The sequence below is a fragment of the Saccoglossus kowalevskii genome, chromosome 9 (assembly GCF_978046115.1).
Source record: "Saccoglossus kowalevskii chromosome 9, keSacKowa6.1, whole genome shotgun sequence".
Lineage (NCBI taxonomy): Eukaryota > Metazoa > Hemichordata > Enteropneusta > Harrimaniidae > Saccoglossus > Saccoglossus kowalevskii.
In genome coordinates, this window is record NC_140649.1 from 20,613,784 (window position 1) to 20,641,230 (window position 27,447).

General features: G+C 33.7%; 1 protein-coding gene across 2 annotated transcripts in view; it reads left to right on the top strand.

Moving 5' to 3' along the window:
- The window catches only part of LOC100367423 (afadin- and alpha-actinin-binding protein-like), a 34,979-nt gene extending 8,396 nt beyond the window's left edge, over positions 1 to 26,583 (top strand). Inside the window, exons 2-13 of one of the 2 annotated variants that reach the window (XM_002736518.4) lie at positions 3,835 to 3,907; positions 8,177 to 8,483; positions 9,277 to 9,434; positions 10,666 to 10,973; positions 12,305 to 12,377; positions 13,260 to 13,425; positions 14,350 to 14,524; positions 15,463 to 15,590; positions 16,100 to 16,276; positions 16,462 to 16,582; positions 21,859 to 22,051; positions 24,013 to 26,583. In XM_002736518.4, the coding sequence (XP_002736564.1) occupies positions 8,217 to 8,483; positions 9,277 to 9,434; positions 10,666 to 10,973; positions 12,305 to 12,377; positions 13,260 to 13,425; positions 14,350 to 14,524; positions 15,463 to 15,590; positions 16,100 to 16,276; positions 16,462 to 16,582; positions 21,859 to 22,051; positions 24,013 to 24,466 (2,220 nt within the window). In that variant the 5' untranslated portion in view covers positions 3,835 to 3,907; positions 8,177 to 8,216 and the 3' untranslated portion in view covers positions 24,467 to 26,583. Of the gene's footprint in view, positions 1 to 3,834; positions 3,908 to 8,176; positions 8,484 to 9,276; positions 9,435 to 10,665; positions 10,974 to 12,304; positions 12,378 to 13,259; positions 13,426 to 14,349; positions 14,525 to 15,462; positions 15,591 to 16,099; positions 16,277 to 16,461; positions 16,583 to 17,730; positions 17,758 to 21,858; positions 22,052 to 24,012 lie in introns of those variants that run through there. The other variant, XM_085503288.1, reaches the window with a different exon arrangement.
- The last annotated feature ends 864 nt before the right edge of the window (positions 26,584 to 27,447 follow it).

Consider the following 27,447-nt stretch of genomic DNA (forward strand, 5'->3'; position numbering starts at 1 on the left):
GATTTTGTGCAGGTCTGTTATGTCCAATGACTGGTTCTTACAGTGTGAGTATTAGGTCTGCAGATGGTACATGGTGTGTAAGTTGCATTTCTTGTGTATCCATCCAAGACAACCATATTGTGGTGTGCTAATTTACTAGGTCATCTATTCTACTAGTTCTGTATTTATTTATATTACACACACAGTAGAGTCCACCTTACTTCCAAACACATGAATACACATACCACTGCTGTTTACTCTGGGGATGCATTACAGAAGTGACATAGACACACCAGAGTTGTATCAGTGTGCACTTTCTGGTTTTCCATCCATTGTTCAGAATGCAATCATGTGGAATGAGCGAGGACAGGTACAGCTTTCGGTCCCTTTGTCTCGGTATTGCCTTTAGGTTACACTTAAGATTCTTGAAGGATATGTCCTACTTCCATAACAAAGCATACACTCGCATTGTTTGAACCACAGTTATGATATTTATTATGTCGTTGCCTTAACCTGTCACCTGTTGCATGCATGTCTGTGTAACCTTTTAACTTTTGACATGTCTACGGATAGCTAAGTAAAACTAGTGTTGCACATCCTCGTATCACATTGTCTGTTGTTTTTACTAGTGTGGCCTCAAGTTGTCTATGTAGTACTTCATTGTAAACATGAAGGTGAATTTCATCATGGTTTTCTCAACTAGCTGTTTCTTCTGTTGTATTTTTTTATGACCCAATTTTCTCGGTATATGGATGCTGTCTTTACAAAGAACAAACCATTCCACTTGTATAAATACATTATTTAGCCAATGTGATGTACTGTACTGTGAAACCTCTGCTTGTTGATGCAAAAGCAATTGCTCATGAAAATAGTTCCCGGTTGTACCCTGGAGTTTTATTTCCTCATACAATACACTAATCAACTCATCTTCCTAGACGATGTCTATAGGACATGAACTTCAGGATTATCTTAGGGGTTGACCAATTAAAATCATAAAATTTGAACAGTGCTGATTGAGACAAGAAATATATTGTGTATAAAGAAAGTTTGTATCTTTTTTAGCTCCGCTGTCGACTTTGTCGAGCGGAGCTTATCATATGAGTAATTGTCAGTCGTCGTCGTCCGTGTCAATGTTTTACTTTTTCGACTTCTTCTTGAAAACTACAAGCCTGAATGCTTTGATACTTGGTGTATATGTACCTTGGGTAGACCTCTCTTAGGTTTGTTCATTTCATGTTGATATCTTCAATTCTCTAATTTTGGTGAATATTTTTGTCATTTTTGGTAAAATGTGATATTTTCGACTTCTTGTTAAAAACCGCAAGTGCAATTACTTTGATATTACATATATAGGTACTACACGTGGACCTTTCTCAGATTTGTTCATTTTGTGTGATGATATCTTCAATTCTCTAATTTTGGTGAATATTTTTGTCATTTTTGGTAAAAAGTGATATTTACGACTTCTTGTTAAAAATCAATTGTTCAATTGCTTTGATATTACATATATAGATACTACATGTAGACCTTTCTCAGATTTGTTCATTTTGTGATGATATCTTCAGTTCTCTAATTTTGGTGAATATTTTTGTCATTTTTGGTAAAAAGTGATATTTTCGACTTCTTGTTAAAAACCGCAAGTGCAATTACTTTGATATTACATATATAGGTACTACATGTGGACCTCTCTCAGATTTGTTCATTTTGTAATGATATCTTCAATTCTCTAATTAATTTATTTTGGTGAATATTTTTGTAATTTTTGGTAAAAAGTGATATTTTCGACTTCTTGTTAAAAACTGTAAGTCCGATTGCTTTGATACTATTGTTCATTTTCTAATGATGTCTTCAGTTCCTTAATTGAAATGTGCATTGCTAACAGCGGAGCTGCCGATAGGCTGCTTGTTTCATTGATGTGATATATTTTTAGGGTTTTTATGCAAGTCGGAAATACAAGACAATAATTGTATCACCTTCCTGAATTATTAATGTGTAGCCTTAGGGAATTATTGGTTTAATTTTAGATCTCGTCAGTGTCTTGCAGAATGATTAATTAATTTATATACATGTACACAACTGTATACACCAGGTTGTCTGAACCAAGTGAATTTCACACCAGCCTCACAATAATCGTTCATTTGCCCTAAAGGTAAGTTAGTAATTGGAGAACCGCCCATGTAAAATGGTAACTGTAGTAAGCATAATCAGACATTGTGAAAATTGATGTCACTTTCCTACTGAACAGGTAAACTGAAGAGTGTCAGAAAAGCAGGTGTTATTTATGCTGTTATTTTAAACATGTACCAGCACTTGAACTTGTGAAGGCACTTTCTTTCGGCAAACATTTTGAAAATACCTTGGTCTCATTGAAATTGTGAGTGAAAATTTAACGATACTATGGCAGTCGGGTGCAGTGTTCTTCCTGAACAGGGTAATGGGCACATTGCCCCTTGCAATTTTGGGGTGTCTTGTTGCGGTACAAAATAGTACAACTATCTTTAATTCTTGTTTTTCAATTATACTCGACAGAATGAGTAATACTGTAGAAACTGCAATAAAATTGGGAAAGAAACACCCTTCCTAATGGAAGCTTGCAACAGTAATGCTATGCACAAGTTCTGTACCAACAAAATTGTGAAATGTATTTTCTCCTTGTGCCTTTTTGCTAAGAAATCTTGGGGGAAAACACTGAGGGTCATTGAGGCAACGTCCTTCATGTCTTTGGTGAATTTCAAGCCCTGATGTACAACATGCCTGGTATTTATAGAGGGGTACTTGCTCTGATCTCATTTTTTACATTTGTATCTGTGGAATCTCTTTGCCAAGTTTGTTCATGACAGTGTGCCAAAAGTATTATGTATGTAATAATGAATAAATTGTAAAGTAAATAGTCGCATTTGTAGTTATACTTGATATATTTTGTTTAGTCTGAGATTTCTTATCTCTGAAATCAAAGTTTAAACTTTCATCATAATATCATGCATGCAATGTATGTTCCTTGTAATGTACTGCACTGACCAGTGACCCCATAGGGTGTGCAAGGTATGGATCTTAACCTGCTCAGATTTCATTTCTATGGACTGTGGGAGCTTGTCACGAGCAGTGAGCTGGAACTATTGCTCACAGACTCTCATCAGACAGCAATTTTAATGTGTTTGTCTTGAGTGGTATATTCATAGTTGGGGTGTGTTGTATTAAAATTACAAATAAAATGGTCATTGACTCTGAACTTTCCCCTCATCAAGTTGTGCTGACGTAGGTGTGTTGAATTTGAAATGGGATCTCGTGTAAACACTAACCAACCATGACAGGACCACAACAGGTGTTATCATTCTCTTTAATCTCTGCGCCTGATCTTAAAAACCTCTGGTCTACTTGAGTATTCATATGGTATCTTGGGACATGCTCAATCAGAGCCAGTATATCTATTTTACCTGTGTTACATTGTACAAATGTTGTGTACTTATTTGTATAATTGTTGTAAACTGTATTTCTTGGGTTATTTTTAAGTACATTGAATGGTCTATGTATGACAACTCATTACTGTGAAAGGTCAGTCATGTTTGTAACAACGTTTAGCAATCTTTACTATCCTCTTTTGTGCCTTGCTTTACCTAGAAATACGAGTCAGAGTTGTAGAAACTAGGTAAACCTCATTTAATAAATACATGTAAACATACAACAATGAATTTCCACAGTTCGGCCAATACCATATGTGTTATTTTAGGTTCAAGCAGTTCTACAGTACACTTGCTTAAAGTACTTTTGTCATTCACCCATCACGTAGGTGACTGGTTCACCCAACCATATTTTTTTTTCACTTTAAAACCTTTTGTATATTGATCTTTCTTGCAGGATTCTACATTGGTTTTATTCAAGTTTTATATTGTCTTTTTGGTGCTGTTCTACATGTAAGACCCCATCAATAGTAAGTTATATTGTGTTTTCAATTTGTAATGAATTCTTGGTCTACATGTAATATGTATACTGAGGTAATTATATTCCTATGGACAAGATAAACTTCAAGGATAGATATCGAGTATTGTACATTGGTATATTAGTTCTATATTGTATACAGGCATTGTGTTAACACCGTATTCTGATTATTGACCCCAAATATTAGAGAGGGATTCTCACCTAAGTACAAAAAGGGTCCTATTTGTACACAGACTATCTTGCAAGTTCCAATTAATTTTATCATCAGGGCTAACTGCACGAAAATGCTAATGCAATTCCTGAGCAAAATGAATATAAAACTGTTAATGTACTTCACCAGCATGATAAAGTTTGGGAAGCCTCTAGAGATGGCCTGTAGACGAGATTTGATTACACATGTTTAGATTACCATGCAACTTGAAGTTCAAAACGTCTTGGACTTCTCAAGTTTCTTTGACCTTAAAATGACCTTTGAGTTAATTGCTTTTTACTGATTATGTACATGTGTAACTGTATGGCTCAAACAAGGATTACATAGTTGCTTCATAAACTACTTTGTTAAATTTATTGTTAAAACAAAATTGTGAAGAATTTCACCAGGACTTTAGGTTGATGAGTTGTTTGTCCAAAATGGAAGCAGCCAGCCTTGCTGTTTGAAATAGGTTCTGACATCCTCAATTGCAAAGTTCTGCATTTATGTGTGAAATTTCTTGAGGCACCTGTTCGAAAACATTTTGGTTTCATGGGTAGGGGTGTACTTCAAATTTATTCTTCTAAGTTGGGGACTATTTTGTTCAAGTTTATTCAGTTATGTTATAACTTGTGTTTATAGCAATAATAATTCAGTAGGGTCCTTCGGTTGATTTTAATGGTACTTATACATTTTGTCAATGCTGTTTTGTAGTGTGAATGGTAGATTGGACATCAATCATATATAAAAAAAAAAAAATGTTCAAGTTATTTCCTAATTCCTAATCCTTAGGAGGACAACATACGAGTATTTATTTTAATAACTTACTGGAAAATGCTATCAGTATTGCAATCTAATGGTAATCGTCTTTGCATTGGATCAATAATATTAATTAACTGCTTACAGGCGAGTTGCTGGCAGTAAATGTTTTGGATATTTGAGGAGTTAAGCGTTATGAATTTTTCTAAGCTGAAACATTCCTGTATCACTTAGCAAGTAATGCTGTGATAGTTGAATTTATTTGTTGGTGTTTTTTTAATAATATTGGTGTTATTAAAGTGTCAGTCAATCAGGCAGTATCCGTTAGAATTTATATACAAATTACATGTACAGCCGTATCAAACATGATGAGGTGTGATAATTGTGTCTCTTCACAAATGATTCAATATTAGCCTTTGAGTGCCTTAATTTCCCTACGGAATTTTGTTGCAACATTCTATTTGAATGTATTGTTTTCTATATTTTTTGGGATAATTGGACCAAATGGACATAAAGTCTTAGAACAAAATTTCGAAATATTGCAAACAAATTGTCGAGTACAAAATTTGTGATAGTGACTATAAAAGTTGGCTTTGGTGCTCAAGGGTTAAAGAGATTGACAAGATTTACCACCCAAATATCGCCATCACATCCAAAAACATTGAAGTCTTGTATTTCTCACTCTCAGGGAGTCCCAGAGAACATTTGTGAATGAGGTATTTTTTAAAATCATCTAATTCATTCTTATTTAGGGTTAATGCCATTAGAATACCTAAATTAGGGTCACCTGAAATGTTATGGAAAATGGTCAAAATTTCCACTTTTGTATATATGGTGTATATGGAGAAATACTGCTTTTTATATACATATAAAAAAAGTTCTTGGCGAATAAGTCTCATTACATTATAATGTTGAAAAAATTCTAAAATTTTGTATTTAACTAAGTAAGTTCCCATTGTAATACTATTTCCATTAGGTTTTCTCCCAGAATACATTACATATATGCATAGTAGTATAACATAGTGTAAATATTGAATTCTGCTTGAATAAGTATTAAATTGTCTTTCAGGCTGTTGCTACATTTAATTCACAGACTGGTACGAGTAGGTGCGCGCCCACTCAGTTGTCAAATATTAAACACAAACGAGATATTTTTGTTTATTGCATATAAGCAGTAAGAATGTTATTACCACCAGTTGGAACCAAAGATAACAATAATAGGTTAATTAAGAAAAAACATTTTCTTTCTTTCTTTTCAAATTACAAAATGTATACTCCGGTAGAATAGACGAAGTGGAAGATGAAATGGTGAAGTGCAGATTTTACACACAGCAAAGAAGCAATTAACAAAATTATAGAGGAAATTTATCCAAACTATTAAAATATTACCAGAATTCTCATCAATTCTCATCACCAAAAAAATGTTAGTTTTTCTCTTTTTTTTTTGTTATTTAATTTTAGTTATTTAATTTTAGTTTGTGAAAACCTGATTCCACTTAATTTAAATTTAAACTTTTTCTCTACAGCATCAATAGTGAAATTCTATTCTACACAAGAAATAAACCATTTTATTCCATTAATATATTGACAATGTCACTTGTTGATCTTTACATGAAACTATATTACTTGAAGTTTTATTGTATTTATGATCCCTCTATTGACATTGTCACTGAACTTTGAGAGTTGTATATCTTTCTATTGAATCTGCAAATTAGTAACTGGGTCAGTCTTTGATGCTTAAGTATACAGCAAACAAATTACTGCAGTGTTAGTTTTGTCTTCTAAAGATAATATACAAGTACATGTATTCTAGACTGAGTTTATGTTATAAAATGTTTTAAACCTAGCAGTCTTCCCTATTCTATTTTTCTAAAGGTCATCAACTTGACAAAGAGCTATATTTAAATGTTCAACTACCAATTTAAAATTAAGTAATTTAAAACTGGGTCATTTGATTTCAGATTAGACTAAATGAACCGTATTTTCTCTATTAGGATATATGCCAGTGTTCTCCCCAGGCCATTTTAGCGCCGCGGCCCCCGGCGCTATCAAATATTCCCCCGGCGTTATTCATTCTTCCCCGGCGCTATTGACTCGGGCGTCGCGATGTGATTACCACCATCATACTAGACAGACAGACCTGTTTTACTTCCTGCACATGTTGGGGTAAATTACAGAAGTATTTTTATGAGCAAAATAAGTTCTATTTTAATGATTTCAGGGGTTTCATTAAGAACCGATGGCCTGCTATAAGCCCAAATTGGCAGTCTCCTCTCTGTCCTTTTGACTGTCTACACCGGTCTCGCTGTAGCGCTTTTTTATTTTATTTTTGAGCTGTTGTTACAGGATGATAGCCTGCTATTAAGTGCATTTGTGAAACCCCTGTATTTAATGTATAGTAAATGCAATGTTTGGTTTATAAATGTATGCCCTTTTTTTAGACAAATACAGTATATGATTTACTCTAAAATTTTACTATTGTGCAGTTTTATCAATCCCAATTGAAATATTCACTGCTTGGATTTGCTGCAACTTTTTGTCGTTGGCAAAAATATGATGTGGTTTAGTTATTTTGCAAATTGTACTGCAGCAAAAACATGGAGAATATGGTATATGTGAATACTTCACTATTCCACAGAGTTCCATGTATGTCATTTGAACAGCATTGCCAATAGCATGGAAGCAGCTTATCTTGCATCTTTGACAAGTGACAGTGTTGTTGTCAACTGCTAGTAAATATTCAGAAAGTCTACTTTCTATTCAGTTAAGAATGGGTGTTAATTTATACTTTAAGAATGAACTGGTCGTCATTCTAAATCAGAAACACTGCCCAGCTGACAACATGATGACCATTGCACATTGTTGGACTGTTGAAAGATCAGTCAATGATGTGTATTTACTGCAGTCAAATATCATTATTTGATTGCTTTATTTACACTTGTTGGTCTGTCCCTATAACTCAACTTTTCCCAGTGAGATGGATCTCTTCCATAGATTAATAGACTTGGGTCATCTGAGGTCACTCTTGTTTAATAGTAATTACTGAGAAGATAACCATACACCCAGCTGTGAGAATCATCTTGGTCTCTGCAAACTATGTCATACATGCTGTTTAACCTGAATTACTTCCTCCCTTGGTTTATTATACTGTGTTTTACAATGTATATCCCTTCTTCTTCTCCTGGTGAAGTTTATTCTAAATTTTGGCATAAATAAAAAAATTATTTCTTTTCAAAAACAGAAATCATGATAATATCTATAGCAAGAGTCTGTAAAGCTGAAATTTGTCATTGTATTTTCTTTCTCCCACAGGGAGTATGAGTAAAAGAGGTAAAAGCTGATTACTTAGGAGATGGCAGACTGGACTAGAGCAAGTAACTTTACAGGACTATCTGAGATGACTGCTTCAAATTTAATTGCCAATGGATTTCCACTGAAGTACATGATACAGTCAGACAAGTCTCCTAGTGGTGGGTTAGGAGAGCCAAATGGACTGCAGTTGTCACCTTCTCCACCTCGTCCTTTGAATCAGCACCATTTAAAGCTTATGGACAAGTTGGTGCATCCAGTGTTTTGTACTAGGGAAAATGTAGACCAGTGCATAGCGTTTCTTGATCAGGTAGGATCTTCTTACAGTTGTCTATATTTAGATGAACCTCCTATAAAAAAAATTATTTTTTCCTAGTGCTTTTTAAAGTGATGAAGCAGAAAATTACTTTTGAAAAGAAAAATATCTTTGTGTCAATATTAAATTGCTATCAATTCCAAACATGCAAAATACATATAAACATACTAGAATTGGTTGTGACATGTCTGCTTGTATTGTTTTGTCCTTTTAAATTTGTACTGGTGTGGATTGTGAAATTATAACTGCTGATAAAATTACGTTTCTTCTTGTACATTACACCATCTAGTTTGTGGTTGAAGCCTTATATTGGCTATAAATATCTTTGTTAATAATAAGAAATTAGAAAAAATGTCAAGGACTTGCCTTCTAACACAATCCACTATTTTATGAAAAAGATAATGCAGAATGCTTCAATATTTGTATCTTATGCCATGTTGTTGGTTTACGCACTTTTTTAGTAATTCTCACAGTTTGACAAAAAGTGTTTTCTCTACTATAATAACATGCAAACTATTGATATTTTGAATAGAAAAAATTTTTAGTTTTGAAACAAGATGTTACAATATAAAGTTATTTACTATTTGTGGGCTTCATTCCAATTACACACTGATACATAGAATTTTATTACAAATTCTAGTTTTCATTATTTGTATTTTATAAAACCCACTGAACATAAGTTGCTTTCTAGAAATCTAACAGAGTTTAAATATAAATATCGCGCCCTTAGTTATTGATCTGCTGTTTTATGTTTTTTCAGTACTCACTCATTTCCTATTTATTGCAGGAATTATCAGTTTTAGGTTTCCCTTCTTTGTATACAACATCACCAAGTGATAAAGGCCCGCCAGATACTTTTGATATTGTTAGACTTATAAATTGTACTTTTGAATTACTACAAAGACATCAGAAAAGTATGAGACATACAGAAGAGTTAGAAGTCAGGTGAGTACTTTTTCTCTCTCAAAGATTCTTTCACTTGTGTTTAGAGATGATTTTCTTCGTATTTGGTTCATTCCATAAAATTAAAAAACAACTTGGGATCACTGGAAATTTGCAAGAGTTGCACAGGTTTCTGTAGCAAAAATATTTATTTACATCTTAAAATTTTGTTCAGTGACATGCAATGAAAATGTAAATAATACTTGTGTTATTGATATGAATCGTAATATTTTTAATAAATTTCAAAATTGACATTCAATCTAGTCATATTTTCTAAATCCCACCCTGTTTATCACATGTAATGTAATAAATGTTAATAATTTATACAACACCATGAAAAATGACTTCGTAAAATATTTTAACAGGAAAACAAAATACTTAGGTTAGCTAAGCCAAGATAGATGCTGTTCTGACCTTACTTAATATTGTCTCCTACATACTTGCTATACAAATTGTCTGCGTCCCTCAAAAGATCCCTTTTTTTGGTGAAATAATATTATTGAGATCATTTGTACAAAAACTGATCAGGTGATCAAATTATCCTTTTCATGTCTGCCCAGTAATTTCCACAACTTCCTGTTATTGTAGCCAGTCTGGCATCACAATCTAATTTTACTTTAAATTTATACTTAACAAATGCACTTATTGTTAACACCAATGATTTGTTTTCTGCAAATTGTTTTATTTTCAACACTATCAAATTGCTAAATTGATGTCATTTGTGACAATTATCAATATGACTTAGTGTCTTAGAGCGTCTTAGAGATCCTATATTAAATGGTCAAAGTAAATTTAATTTGAGCAGATTTGTGAATATAATGGATGGCTTCAAAGCGAGTTTTTACATGAGGACACTTTCTAGCCTCAATGTATTAGCATTACTGAAACTGCTATATCTTTATGAATTGGTTCATACCCTCTTTTCAAAAAAAAGTTGAGTTCAGGGTATTTTCTAATTGAACAGATCGTGTTTAAAATTCTCAAAAATTTGTTGTTAGACTTTTTTTTTTACATATGATCTTAAATTGCAATAAGCACTGTATTTAGCAACCTTAAAAAGCATTTTAGGTTGTTTCTATCTAGCTATTAGTGTTTTCGAATTCTATTCTAAATGCTGAGATTGAACTTTGGTATTCTGAGGGCACCTAGTTTCATTACGAATTTTTTTTAAATGCCTTAGAAAACTTTTCTCTTTGATAATTTTAATGCAATTATATTTACTTGTTCATTCCAGACAACATCGTAATTTCACTGACTTAGATCATCTTCATTCAAACCAAACAAGACTAAAAGATGAACTTGAGGGCAGTCAACGGAATATTGCTGCCTTGTGTGAAAAAGAAAGACAGTTAAAAAATAAAAATAAATCAGTAATTGAAAAAATGAAGGCAGGGAAAGAAGACCTCAGAAAATTGGAAGGAATTTTGAAGCAGAGAGATTCTCAATTTAAACATGATATCAAGAAAACTGAAAAAGAAGTCAATAAATTGAAAGAAAGAGTGCACCAGTTATTAACGGATAAAACTCAGGAGAGGAGAATAGGTAAGAATTCTATATTTCAAAGTTCACAACTAAGATTGCAGTTTTTTGTGATTTCATCCTCTGTAAATTAAAACTAATATGAAAAGCACCAGTGATGAAAACTAATTTTTTTAATGGTGCATGTGATTAATTTCTTGGCAAGTTTTTTGGTTTTTTGGTGGTCATGACATGCAGTGTCCAATAATGGTCCAATGTGGTGGATTGATTGCAGTTTTTTGTGATTTCATCCTCTGTAAATTAAAACTAATATGAAAAGCTCCAGTAATGTGAAACTAATTTTTTTAATGGTGCATGTGATTAATTTCTTGGCATGTTTTTTGGTTTGTGGTGGTCATGACATGCAGTGTCCAATAATGGTCCAATGTGGTGGATTGATTGCAGTTTTTTGTGATTTCATCCTTTGTAAATTAAAACTAATATGAAAAGCTCCAGTGATGAAAACTATTTTTTTTAATGGTGCATGTGATTAATTTCTTGGCAAGTTTTTTGGTTTTTTGGTGGTCATGACATGCAGTGTCCAATAATGGTCCAATGTGGTGGATTGATTGCAGTTTTTTGTGATTTCATCCTCTGTAAATTAAAACTAATATGAAAAGCTCCAGTGATGTGAAACTAATTTTTTTAATGGTGCATGTGATTAATTTCTTGGCAAGTTTTTTGGTCTGTGGTGGTCATGACATGCAGTGTCCAATGTGGTTTATGCAGCACATGTAAAATACATCATTGTTTACAAAAAGTTTGAATGTATCTTGCGTAACGGTCACTGAGGTTTAATAAGTGATACTATAAGTATCAGGTAAAAAAATACCTATATTTGTGCAATTGAATATTAGCATATTGTGTACGCAGTGTGCAGGCTTCGGTCCCTTTTTCCGTATTCCACAACCAATACCTCATCACAGTGAGGTCAATTGCAATTTATGTTTTGTGTAAGTGTCGTTCAGCACCGTCACTGAGGTTTGTCAATCAAACCTCATTGATGGTGCTGAACGTTAGTATTCGAATCCCACAAATTAGCGACGCTACCAGATATATACACAAGCTAACAAGCGACACCAACCCAGCGACTGCACAGATAGCTAAAGATTTGTACACACTACCACCATGCCATACTCTGTAATGTGCAACTACGATTCTGGTTCCCCAATAAATCTGGATCAGGTTTATATACAGAGATGTGTGTATGCCACCTGCTAGTCAATTTCTTCATAGTCAAAACTTAAAAGAATGACGTAAGAAATGCTATTTCATTTTCACTTGCTAGTACCGGTATTCAATGCCCCCCAAAGTCTACAATTCTTTGTATTTATGTTGATTTGTTCTCGTTTTAGGAATGGATATCTTGAATTCTTTACAGAGAGCTGATGGTAAAAGAGGAAAATGGAAAACTGCTGGGCAAAATAGGTAAATTAAAGAACTCTAATAACATTAATACTGGTATGCATGTACTGTTATTTCTGGGGGACTTTGAAAGTGCAATTGTAAACTTCTATAGTGCTTTAGTACAACAAACTTACAGACCAATTTACAGTATACTGTGGAATACTTTATTTTCGCTGGAATTAATTTTCGCTGAAAAGGCTTTTTGGGCATTTTGCTTGGAATTTATTTTCACTGATTTTTCATGAGTTTAATGTGAAATATAGGAAAAAAAGTATATTCGCTGGATTTTATTTTCACGGAATCATCCCTTCAGCTAAAATAGCGAAAATAAATTCCAAGTGAAAATAAAGTATTCTACAGTACTTCAACAAAAAATAGAAATGCCTGTGTAACCTGATTTACCGGTATGTGTACCTACACAATGTGAATGCACATTGGCATTTCTTTTGTTGTATTATATATCTATATTGCTGTTATGTTTATAGGCATAACTTCTATTTTATGATAAATTATACTCTGGCTATAGTGTTCCTACTATGATAGAATATCAAACACAATATGCCTAAAACATTCTTTAGTTTGTATTTAAGTGTCAGAAACATGTTTAACATTTTGAGTGCTTGGTATTTTCATCTTTTGTACAATTTTCACTGAATTTCATTGTGATTTTAGACCATAAACAAGTTCAGATATTTTTTTTGGTTTTTGATCAAAAGGTTTGTCAATTGTTATCAACATTTCATGTTGAGAGAAACAGACTGTATAAAATAATTTTGTAAGTGGTGCCAAAAGTTGACAATGACACTGAAAGGGTTAAAGGTACATTTTTCCCCCATGCCATGCGTGTAAATACTACAACAGTGCAATGTTGAGATGTTTAACACAAGTAACTTCTGCTGACAGTAAGCATGAAGAAGACATGTACAGGCTAATTATCACTAATTATGAAGAAAGACAGAAAGAATTGATGCTGGAAAATCAAGATTTGAGAGAGTCTCTGCGTAATATGGAGAAAGAGTTGGTGGATCTTTTGAATCAACAGTCACCGGTTAAATCAAATAAGTCTACTGTGAGTACCCTGTTTGCTGTATTATATGCATTTATTTTATGCTGCATCATTAACCTTTGGTCTGTAGCGTTGGGAAAATCCTTTGAAATTCTTAGATTTTTTGAGGTCTGGAAAGTCTTTAAGTTGTCTTTAAATTACAGGAAAAATAAAAAAATCTTTGAAAAGTCTTTAAATTTCATTTTGAAAAGGCCCATTTTCTCCAGGGAACTATCATATCCTCAAAACTTTGATGAGTTTTGGTGATGATGTTGGCCTGAATTAAGGGTCAAAATGCAAAAAAGTTTGGGGAAAGGTCTGGAAAAGTCTTGGAAATCATTTGGCTCTTGGTGCTACGAACCCTGTAACCTATTCACCACCAGTTCCCTCTTTTCATCACAAATTCATAAAATATATAGTATATAGTCTGAACTTTTATTCAGAAGATTAGAACAAAAATAGCAAAAAAGTTTTGAGTAAAACTGAAAATTGACTCAAATTGTGTCTGTTTGCGACAAAATTAGGGTTTATTTCCAGAAATATTGAAGAATATAAGACAAATAAGCTTAATAATTTTGGGTAAGAAAGTCTGGTGGTGAAAAGTATAAAATAAAACTTATTTTGACCATAGACATACCTGTTTATTTGTAAGCACTAAGCGCTACTGACGGATATGGCACTTTTCTGTATTTTTTCACAATTGTGAAATTTAAACTTAACACATAGCTAGTATTAAAAATACTATATTTTCTCTTAGTAGTACATGTAAAATAACTATAGGCACATATATTGCTTTTATTATTTTCAAATTCTTTACTATTTTACTTCAATGAGATGTAGCTTCTTGTGTGAGATTTACAGCCTTAGTAGAGATAACTGCTTGAGTTTCCTCCACAAACCCACACACCTTCTGACAAAAAGTTTTGATTTAACATCTTCTGTATTTAGTCATCAGATGAATCTGAAGATGAAGAGACTGCCTCAGTGTCATCGTCTGTTGAAGAGTTGTCTACTGGTCATTATCAGATGCCATTTGACATGGTGAGAGAAGGTATTGAAAAAAGTATGAGACAAAAATGGCGAAAACTTAAAGAACATATAAAAAAGATTGAAAATGGGAAAGGTAAATCATTGTTATCACCTTATGCATACCTTCTGCTGTATTCATGAGATGATTCAGGCAAACTTTCTATCATAACGTGCAGTATTTCATAGTGTTACTGTAGATTTCTAGTGGCAATAAACAGTGTGTCCTCTATAGGATGCGCAATATTTGTAGTAACTCGTCATTGATGCAACCAAAAAATCATACATTGATAGTGATCTTAAAAAAACATCTTACTATATTTACAGAATTTGTAATTTGGTAAATAGAAATTTTCTTTTATAAACAAAGTTTAAAAACAATGCACATCAGTGGCCACAATATTTTTTATTGTGCCAAGAGTCACCTATACAGTCGTATACAATTTAATTTTTTCTTGAAGACGAACTTCCCCAGCAGTCAACAAGCTGACTTAACTTGATTTTTTGGGGATTCCATTTTGACTTAGAATTTCTATAAAATCAGTCCTGTTAGAAAGCACACAAACGAGAGAATATTGAAAGGTGTACTTAAATTAACCATACAGTTCTTGTTGACCTGATGTGTCAGTTCTGCAATGTAAAAATTAAGCTTTTCATCTACTGCAGTTTACTGTCCACTTGTCAGTGAAAAATTATGCACTGCCAACTTGCTAGACTTGTAGCATTCAGGGTTGGAATTGTGTTCAGTCACACTGGATGTAAAAGATGTTGGTTTCTTGTGTTGTTCCTGTTCTTAGTGCACATAAAACAACGTGCGACTGAAATACCACCAAAAGAACCCTGTGGAAGGATGTGCCTATGATCTATTATGCTACCCTCTGTATAAATAAAGGGTTATGTATTGAAAATGGCAAGTCCTATATGGTGCAAGTAGTTTCAGATGGTCTTGACATATGGTATTAAACTAAATGTTGTTCATACAGTGTATTAGTAAACAGTTTATATTAATCTTGAGGTTATGTTTACATCTGATAGAAACAAGAAACAGAGAATCTGATAATACTGAACAGATAGAAGTCTTAGTAGCCGAGAGAACTAGTCTGTCTAAAAAGATTGAAGTGTATAAAGGAATTATTGATCAACAGGAACAGCTTCTAATGCAGGTTAGTATGTGTTATTTATGAAAATAAAGGGCAGGAAAATCTTCATTTTATCATATTTCTTGTATTAATCTTGTAATTGTCTTAATGTGTTAAGTCTGTGTTGTGTATAAGCATCAACATGCTGCTGTGCACACTGCATGCAGTCCATAGATGGAAACATTTGATCCAGGGGTTTCTCTAGAAAAAAACTGCAAGAGGGAGCACTGCAATTCAGCGGCGCCACCAATTCTAATTTAAAATGGAGCATTCTATGAATTCCTTGGGGTCAAAATTACTATCAGACAGGTCACAGTTGAAGACTGGCCACATGTGATCCCTGGTCATTCAGAATTTTATGGTTGCCAGAGGATCTGCTCCCCAGGGTAAGGGGGTGCATGGCAATGGCATGAGGGCGCTGCGCCCCTGTTCCCTGGTATGAATTCATCTTGGGTGTACTAGCAACAGGATGTGAGCACCCTCAATTGGCCACTTTATGACATCTCCCAATCGTCACTTCTATTCTTTTTCAGTATCAGACAAACGCAATTAATAAAGAAGATCATAATTTATCTTTTCTACGTGATTCTCATTTACTGGAAGAAAAAGAAAGTTTTTCCCAGGAAAAGACATTGTTTTATCAACAGAAGGCTGCTTTTGAAGAAGAGAGAAGGAAATTTACAGAAGCTGCAATCCGCTTAGGGCATGAGGTAATTGTATAGTAGAGGAAATTGTAGACTGCATTTTGACATAAAATATTTTCCATTTCTAGCAGTGATAAAGTAATATAACCGATGAATGCTGTCTAGTACATTCTTAAACTAACATAATTATTATTAATGACAGTTTTTGTAACTACCCAATAGTCATCACTTGTTATTATTTTTCACTTTAGCGAAAAAAGTTTGAAGAAGAGAAGGCTGGGTTTCTCAAACAGCAGTTTTTCCAGGTGACTTCTGAAGCGCATCAAGTCTCTCCAACTCTCAGACCTCCACGATCTATATCGACAGCTAAAAGTGAGTGCAATTATATTATCTTGAATAGTTGGAATAGTTAGTGGTGAATCGTTAATTTTAGTCTTGATGTTCAGAAATTAAATTATAAAATTTCCTGTACAGTATTTGCTGAGCTCATTGTTAAAATAACAAGCCTGTGTTATGATTGAACAATTGTGATGTTGGCCAATGGCAACAGTAGGACAAGATTTTTGCTTAAATTTGTTCTACCTCGCTAGAGTACAGGTGTGACCAGACTATGAAGTATGAACATAGTCTGTCAAAGCAAAAAAATCACAGAAAAGTTAATACATACAGACAAGCTGGTAAGATGATGGGCTGTCTGCTAGGCCTGACAATACTTACATCGGACCCACCTCTGAAAATGACCTCGCAAACTTGCTTTTTGTTAGACTTGATCACTTGATTGACTTAAACATTCAATGAACTTTGAGACTTGATAAAGTTGAATGCTTGAAATATGTTATCATTCAGAAATTTGGTGTAATGCTTACACCAGTGGAAGCACTGGTCTTGATTTGCATTCAAGTAGAATAAAAATGAGACATATCTGAAATTTTGGTTTATGCCAATGCTGACAAAAAGGTGCCCCAGCTTCTTGGACAAATTTCAGAAACCCAGGTAGTAACTTCAGGCACACACCCAAATAGTAAACTTGGCTACACACTCAAGTAGAGTAGAATTAGATACGTCTAAGATTTTTAGTGCAAGATTCGTAGAAGCAGATAAATTTTGTGTGAAGGTTAAAAAAAGTCAATGGTGGGGTAAAATATACTAGTCTTATATTGCATTATTAATTATTTGCAAAAATGCAGATGTTTATTTTTGTTGCTTGGGTTGTACATTTTATCACAATGCTAAAATCACATAAAAATGTTAATGATGTAGTTGTGTTTTTCCTCGTGTCAATAATATGGAGCTAGTGTGGTAATACATATATATATATCGACTAACACTAAGGGAAGACCAGCATTTCAAACAAATGCAAGTACAACAGGTTTACAAAATTATTTGTCATTTTCACTAATCATTATCAGTATACACATTTATTAATTTATTTTTCAAATATTTCCTATCAATCCATAATATAACTGTTTCTAGCATTTGTATATAAATTATGTACTTTGTTTGATTTCTCCATTTGTAAGGTTGGGTGTGGTGACTAATGCATTAAGGTAGGGAGTGTATAATTGCAATGGCATGGTTTGTGCATACTACCAAGAATCGTTTTGAATTTGATTTTCCCACAAATAATATGCTTGTAGCATGAAGGGAAATCCTTTCACTATTTTCCTTTTTTTCCCCACAACTGACACACTCAGATTTTTGCACAGTTTCACTGAAATCACTTTTGTTATTTATAAAATCTGGTTTTTAAGCAACTATTAAAATAGTTGCTTAATATTAACAGTTTTTCATGAATTAGATGGAACCTAGATTCATGGGCAGATTGAAAAATTGATTATTCAGAGAATTTTGATCACATAGTATACAGATGAATTACAAAAGTTTGAATATTTATTTGTACATTGGTATTTAGCATTGAATATTCACCAACTGCAAATTAATTACCGATACCCCTATTTACTGGGCCATGTTAACCATTCTGTAAATCACTGTCAACTCTACTGGGAGCACATTGTCTGAGCTAATCTCAATCACTAGCCTATTAAAGGGAACCTCAATCCAAACAACATAATGACCCCTAAAGAAAAAGCTCCACAAATGCAGGAGAATGCAATTTACACTCTTTTTTATATCAGTTTTCATTCTCTAGATATTCAACTTTTCATCGTTATTATGTAGTCAGCCATCTTGATTCTCAAGCAAAGGATTATGGGTAAAGTATGACATCATAGAATCTGTTGTCAGAAATTGAGAAAATTATTTCATCTATAACATGAGAAATACTGATGCGAATTAGTTCAAATTTTCGTTGTGCATATTACTCATGTATATAATTATAGTAATGGAAATTGGAATTTTACAAATACACATAAAGTGAAGATATTGTTAAAAACGTTAAAAAAATAAAATTCAATATTTTAGTTGTGAAATATAGAATGTCACTTTTTTGTCCCCTTTTTGTGCTCAACATGTGATATATCACCTATATAACCTACTCACGTTGGTAAATTGTATACAATATAAGGAAATTTTAGCATTTGGTAGAAAAACATAAAAATAAATATTGTCAGTTCTGTTTCCATTACAACTATTTTATAAGCATGGATGGTACCAGTACATGTATGCTACCAATTTCTAAACTTTCAGCCAATTTAAAGTTCAACTTTTGAAGTTATAGATGAAATCATTTTCTCAATTTCTGACAACAGATTCTATGTCATACTTTACCCATAATCCTTTGCTTGAAAATCAAGATGGCTGACTACGTAATACTGATGAAAAGTGGAATATCTAGAGAATGAAAAGTGATACAACAAAACTGTAAATTGCATTCTCCTACATTTATGGAGCTTTTTCTTGGGAGTTCATTATGTTGTTTGGATTGAGGTTCCCTTTAAGTACCTATTTACTCTTTGGTGGAATGTGTTAACGCAGAAGTGGAGTGCCTTGCGTAAAAAAACATGAACCCCACAAGATTCAAACCAAACACACTCGGATTTAATAAACTCCTGAACCATTGTCATTGTACATTGATGTTTTCTTTTGTTAACTTTAATAATCCATGTTGAGGTAATTGACATGTGGACTAGGGTACAGTAATCTCCCAGTTTAATGCTGTGCTCAACTTGTCTGTACAATACAGTCTTTTCATTTACATTATGATTACTATATTTGCACCACAACACTTGACATGTGTCAGCTTCACCTTGCCAGTAATAGAAGTAATAACCCAGTTGTGTTTTACCATCTGTCACCAAGTATGCATTTAATTTATTATCAATACCTTTAATCTCAGTGGTTGGATCATATATACTGTAGTAATCAATTGACCCATGACAGACTTACTGTTTTTTGTTTTATGTAGAAGCATCTTAAGATGGCTCAATGCAGTCTTTCGAAAGCTTTTGGAATTTTTTTATATTTTAGTAATGGATTGCTTATTGCTATAATAGGGTGTATGTGAAAAAAACATCTTTTTTTGATAAACATGGTATTTCTGTATGTGATAATATACGAGACTCTATGGGAGTAAAAGTAAAATACGATCCATTCAATTAGAAAAAGTCTTTTTTTCAAATTCAAGGTAATGAAACAATGCCTGGAACTACATTTTGAAGAAGAAAAAAGGGGGTACGGACCTATTTGTAAAGATACAACAGTTCATATAATTTGTCCTATGCTAACGTATGGGCGATAGAACATGTTCTCTTACATGTACGAGAAAACCCTTGTGTATCTACTTCAAACCCACCATGTTAGGGACGACGTCAAAAGATCGATGACGGATAAAAAACTTAATTCCTTTAGTTTTATTCCAAACCCCCCTACCCCCCACTGAAACTTAATTGATAAATATTGGTCATGGCGTCAGACTACATTTACCATTAAATACAAATTGATAATCAGACAGTAGTATTGCATAGCAGTTGGTTGTCGGGTGGGTGTAAAAACTTTTTACAAATGCATTTGACGCACATATTTACACTTGGACCAAACCATTTTCTCGTCTTGGATGTGTTGGATTTTCTGTCCATGATTGGATAGAATAAAAAAAAATGAACTACAAATACTTAAGATTTTTTGACTTCATTAAAAAATGAAATCATTTTTGTAGGATGGAAACTTTTTGAGGTCAACCCCCCCCCCCCCCAAACTAAAGGAAATAAGTTTTTTATCCGACATTGATCTTTTGACGTCGTCCCTTAAAGGAAACAATCTAATAAATAAACTTTGGTTCATAAAATATATTGATATTTACCTTGTGATAACAGAAACACAGTAATTCCCAATGACATTTATTATACCTTACAACATCTGTGCCATATACTTATAGCACATTAAATTTTGTTTTACAGTAAATATTAAAGGTTACAAATATGCACCAATTATGCAAAATATTTGAAGTTTTTTTTCTTTTGTTTTGCATTTCTATGGTAGTCTGTAGTAATTAGGAAGTATGCCAGATCCTCGTAAATGAAATGTGCAATTAAAATCATCCCTCAGGATGCACTGAAATTCAAATCATATTTGAACATTTATAATAAATTGCATCTTAAGAAATAGTTTTCATTGTTTGACGGCATTAAATGTTAATAATACAATATATAATACCTGCGTTACTATGACATTTTCATGTCAATCTATTATGTCACTCAAATATCCCAATAAACCTAAATGTATCATCTTGAAGTGCAGGTTAAATAGTTACCCTAAATCATATTTAAAGAAATCCAACTACCAGGACTACAATAACTGGGCTTTAAATTTGTGATACAATTTGCATGATGTCCCGCACATGCGTTGATGCCCTTCAATAAGTTCTACACAATTTTGATCAGTCTTAAGACGTTTTTAGAAATTTGGGTCTTGAAATTGGTGCTCTTTGAATTCCAAAATTCAAGCACCTGCCACAAAACTACTAGAATTCTGTACAAGGAGAAATATTCTCAGGCTTTAATTATAGCAGATTTCATGTTGTACATGAATTAAGATTTTCACTGTTCAGTGAAGGTAACAATGTGTTTTATTAAATTTGAATATTGTGTTTTAGTTTAGTACATTTAGCTGTCAGTGAAAGTAGCATAAATTCAAACACTGCTAACAATTAAGTCTAATACAGTAAGTAGCCAAACTTGGTTATCATTGCCTGTCAATATAATTTGTTATATCACAAACCATGTGTGCCTATTAACAATAACTGAAATTTAATTATATTGATTTCATGTCTTTGTGTTATAGCTTATAGTAAACAGTGATAGGTAGTCGGCTTTCAGTACGATAGAGTCAGCCAGGCCTCTAAGAAAGCTGTTAATGCAAGCTAAGTGAGGGGATCAGAGGTTGTTAATAATACAAGCTGCTAGATAATAAAAAAGGAGACGCCAATGTAACTTTGATAATTCACAGATGGCATTCATTAACCACTGTACATTGCTTCACTTATCAAGATAACAGTTGATTTGTGTAGTAATTCATGGATTAGATTAAAAGCATTAAATTGATTATAGCCCAAACTACCAGTACTTGCATTTGTTCTCAATTTTTGGATTACTCTACTATCTGATTGTTATATCACCCTCGAGTGGTGAACATTATACTTACTTTGTTTTTATTCTTCACTTTAGTTTATTTCATTCTTCTATTGCTTGCAGGTCCTGCAAATGCAGCTCGAGTACTTCCAATGACTCCCGACTCCTTGGATGCTACAAGTACTGGTATCAGCGCCAGTTCCTTGAAAATGACTCCACAGATACCTGGTTTCCCATCAATTATGAGAACACCTCAAACAATTGAACTCTACCGTGCATTGCAGTTAGTTGCTGATAATGGAGAGTATATAAATGAGTAAGTATTGTACCGAGCGAGTACTGCACACTAGTACTAAAAATGTGGCAACAAATGTCATTGATATGAGTGCTCCTTCTTGTCGTTGTGTCTTTCAAAATGGTCATTATTTTTAGGTGTTTAGTGTTTACAATTATATGCAATTGTATAGTCAAATGTATGATGGACTTATCCCTGTACTGTACAAGTTTATGTTGAAGTGGACATGTGGTATGTGTATATTGTATAGTATAGAGGTGTGTGTGATAGTCTTGGCATAAAAAATACAGTTTTATGAGAAATTGCACTGTTTGGGGGAGCATTGAGGGTTTGAATGTAGGTTAACAATTTGTATATTATGACAGAACCCCACACCCTTCCCGTGGCTTTCGTTGCGTATGGAAGTTATTTTCACGAGTGATGCGGTGTATCCTGCGGCCGTACTTTCACGAGCGAAGCGAGTGAAAGTACAGCAGAATACACCGCATCTCGAGTGAAAATAACTTCCATACGCAACGAAAGCCACGGGGAGGGTGTGGGGTTCTGTTATTATTACATATGTTCCATACTTTATTATTTCGTATTAAAGAAAGAACGTGCAAACCGGGATGGAATTTAGGTCGGGGAACCCCATTGCCCATTAATATGTTCCAATATAAGTGTTACGCCCTAGCAGCGCGTGTCAGTGTAGAACGCGCCCGGAGAACGCGTGTCACTGTTTGTTTGAAATTAAAATAATCAGACGTCTAATCTGAGTCACTGTCCGAATAAATAACTCGTTGACGTTTAGTTGGGACCACGGCAGAATCAGAACTTGAACTGGACGACTATGATACACAGTTTATGTTGAAGTTAAAAGTTCCGCCACAGAATTGTGCATTGACAAACATGCCGTGCAACTGCGGTACTCCACTGACGGGATGACTTTTGTCGACAGCGGTTGTCGCTGAGCTGCACGCTACAACTTCGTGTGTGATGTTGCTTGCTGGTCGTGGATTGACTGAGTCTTGATTACCGGTTAAAATGTTGCTATTTTGGCGTTGGTATTTTTTATTTGGAACTGAGTAACGCCGCAACGTCGCCAGCAGAAACCTGGTATCTCGATGCTGATGGTTGCGGCTGCATAGTAATCGCTGATTTTACTGCTGGTGGATCTTCTGAGAGCCCTTCAAGGTTTATAAAACTCAGTTTCAAGGTGGTCAACATACATTAAGTTCTCCCAATCGTAGTATTCCATGTGATGTACACCTGACATGCCAAAAATGTTGTTGAACGATTTGAACTGGATAAAAATAGCAGACGAAAATGTGTTTACAAAATAAAAATAGTTCGGTAGCCAATGAAAATACCATGTTCATTTGCATATCGACCGTGAAAATACCGAAAACATTATTGCATGGGTGATATGCAAATTAGTTTGGGCCAAAATAAGTGACTGCCTAAAAGTACCGTTACTGTTGTTCAAATTTCATTTCACTCGGCAAGTATATTCATGTACCCCAAGGGGAAAATATCATACTTCTAAATATTGTTTATTTCGAAAAACTGTACTCCTGAAGGGACTACTTTGTTTGCTCTCAGACCTCATTTGCATATGGGTTGTGGAAATACTGATTTTGATTTCAGGGCCGAATCAAAATAAACTGCAGTACATATGTAATAATGCTTGGTATTGGAGTTAGCAAACAATATTCAAAATGGTGTCATATACGTCCACACTCCTGTTGTACACAACTTCTAGACATTTTGTAATGATGTCAAATAATCTAAACATTTTTGTTCTTGACTGATTGTATTCACAGATGTACACTACGAGATTTTTTATATGGAGTCAATAATTAGGCCAATATTAGTCAGCTATATTATTCAACAGACTTCTTTTAAAGACTAATTTTTAATATTCCCTAATTCTGCTTCTCCCTCCAATACCTCACTCAGCACACAGGAATTCTTTCTAAGCTTTCTTCCTCTTTGATTTTCAGTTCTGTGGGCAGTACTTCTAAGTATACCATGAACACTAGCAAGTGGCTTCAACTTGAAAGTGATAGTGACACTTCTAGCATCCGATCCAGTATATCCAGTCAAGAGGGGTCTTTGTCTAGCATTGCTCGTAAACCATTTAGTGTTCACAATCAAACTGACAGCCAGAGGTCAAGTTTGGAAAACCTGACATCTGTCAGTCAGCGATCAAGTCTGGAAAATTTACATCGCACAACTCTGGAAAATCTGCACCGTACAAGTAGCGACAAGAGTAGTATAGAAGATCTACTAAGCTTGGAGGGTAAAAGAAGTACTCGTAGTACTAGCAGTCGGAGTAGTATTAGCAAGTCAAGTACTGAGGGTAGGAAGAAAAGCAGCAAACGAAAAGAAGAACATAGGGTGAATGTGAAGAATGCTGTAGCCAGACGTGGAAGTATTCCAGGCAAGCTAGATTAGCTCAAGTTGATCTGATCTGCTAAAATGAATCAGTAACAACATTTCCCTATTTTGTTATGATTTAGAAATGAGTGACAAAACTACAATTTATGGCAAAACATGGGAGTTTTTATCCTATGGTTTTGCCATTGTCGAAATTCACCATAATTTGATAAGCAAGGTATGTATTGTGTCCATGCATTTTACAACAGAACATTGTACTTGGTAGTTTAAAAAAACAAACAGATGGCTTGTAGAATTCTAAATTGTCTCCTGAAATGTTGTTTCTGGTTTATTCCAGCATATGTGTTTGTCTACAGGGAGAATCTATAATACAACACTGCCATTGCATTAATGCAGTAATTAAGTCCTGCCTAAAATAATGATTTGTATATATTTATATTTACAAATAGAGAGGGGCAAGCAGGGTAGTTATTTTTTTTTCTACATATCAGTTGAAGAATAAATATTTGTATAATTTGTGTATGTAAAAAAAGACAAAGAAATCGTTTATAATGAAAACTTTTTTCAATTACTAGTATGCTGTCTTCCAAGTAACTGTAGAACGATTGTGTTGATTTGTGGAATAACATTTTTTGTTTGTATTTATCGCTCTGATGTTATTGCTTTCCCTTTTCCGAGCAGTGCTGGATACTGGGTGCTAAAATAGGTACTAAGTCGTGCTGTATTTTTACATTCACATGTACCCTTGGATCTGGATAAAAGATCCGGAATGGTACATGCATCTTCCAATATTTTCTCTTTTTCTGGTGCTTTGTATGAAGTGAAAAACTACTTTATATTTCTTTGTGCTAAGGAAGAAAAATCCTCATCAAGTTTATTATTAAATAACTACATACTAAACAGGGCAAAGAAATGTGAAATTTGATGTGCTTATAAATGTAAATGTCATCATTTCTGGTCTTTGTTTTTTTCAACTTGGGTGCTTATGCTTATATACAGACTTAGCTATGCACTTTGATTCAAATTAGTCCTGTACATACTCACCATACTCTAGTGTATATTCAGACAAAAAAATATTAATTAACCTCATCTTACTAATTGAGAAAAAAATATTATAAATTGAAAGCTATAAAATTTATTCAGAAAAAAATTCAGAAAGTCTATTTAGAATATAATTTTTATTTATGAATTTACTGGCAAATCTGAGTAAATGCGATAATGATTTGTGGGTGTGATTCTTTGGTCACATTGTGTATAGTCTAAATCTTAAGTAAGGTGGTGGATTAACGCTAGATTGAAACTGGCAAATATTGACTTGGGTGTGAAGTCTATTACCCAAAATTGTTATTCCACATATTGTATACAATGCTAGGTAGGCTATGCTCCCAAAGCTGCATTAGTGATTTTTTGGGCTTCAGAGTTGAGCTTAATGCCCATATATTTTTTTGAAGCAAATGATATTGCCTATATATATATACGAATTTTTTTTCTGTGGCGTACTGTACTTTGTTCTTGTTTTACATGAAATTATGTCTATTCAGAGATTTTTACATTGCCACATTCCAATTACTATGCATTGTAAATATATTTACCTATGCCTTGCATATTCATGTTTTTTTTTACCTGTCCTGTGAACCAGTTAAGCCTCTGTAGTTTTAAGTATTTTGAACACAGGTCTTTCACATTCAACCATTCATTCTACTGTACCCAGACAATACCAACTCGGTAACAAGAATGTTAGTGGCATCTGGGCTATCATCTTGCAGACATTTTTAATTAACATGCATGATGATGATCAGAACATTGTTATTATTGTTCTGTGCCTTATAATTTTCCTTCGTCTGAATGAGGGTATTTACAATCATCATCATTATCTCAAATTGGTTTGTAGCAGAATCAACTTGAACAATGCTTATCATGCAAATAATGTGCCCACCTTTGAAAATATTATGCAAGTGACAAAAGCAAACTTTATTAGACAATTTAATAAAGACAAATTGATCTTTGATTGTACATACATGATTTGATATGTTTGAGGCCTTTTTTTTCTGATGTTGGAGGGAAAACTGGATCGGGCAGTTCAGATTTACAAATGCTGTGTATGTGATGATTATTGTATACATGTACGTCTATTAAGTAAATATATTACGCAATAAAAATTTCAATATTGTAAATGTTGTACTTTATAACTCAATTAAGTGTTTTTTTAGTTTTGACTGTATCTACTTGTGCCTGTGCTTGAAATCTGTATAATATTTAGCACATTTTTCACTGATATCTCAAGAACCACTCAATGAAACTTAATACGGATACTGTGTAACAATTGGACCTTGATTGTTCATTATTAAAATTTGTCTTGTATCTAACCAATTAGAATATGGTAGTCTGGGATACTGGTACTTGACAAGTTTGGGGTTGAAAGTTGTGCATATTGATTACCTATTTTACATAAATTAACCAAGATGTTCAACATATCTCCAGGGATGTGTCGGATTGGTAGTTACCCCCAGGTAGTTGAAATGGGGATATGTCCATTGTCATATCTCTGATGTGCTTTGACAGATATTGTTCTAAGTTGGTTTATGCACATGGATTTGTTTTTCCTTTCGTTGATCCCTTGACTGATTGGTGTTCAGTTTAGTCCCTTAAAATCCTGAACATGTCCATGCTTTCTCTGGCATGCCTTCATTTCAATCAGACAACGGTCCCAGTAAATACTTATTTTCATCGGCAAGTATTTCCTTGATTTACCCAGAATTCTGTGCAAATTCGTCGGATATCATCAGAAAACTCAGGATTTGTACAGTTTTGAATAAAACCAAGTGAGCAATTATGAACAATGATTATTAACATAACACCCGATCCCCTCTGAATTATTTGTTTCGCATTTTAAGGTAAATCAACATTTGAAACCGCCATGGTGTCATGTTTCATACCTTAGTCATTTATATGCGTATAGCTGATGACTTATTTTTTTTTAAATAGTATTTATTAATTTTCAACCCCCCAAGTGACTGGCCTCAATGCATTAGGAAAAG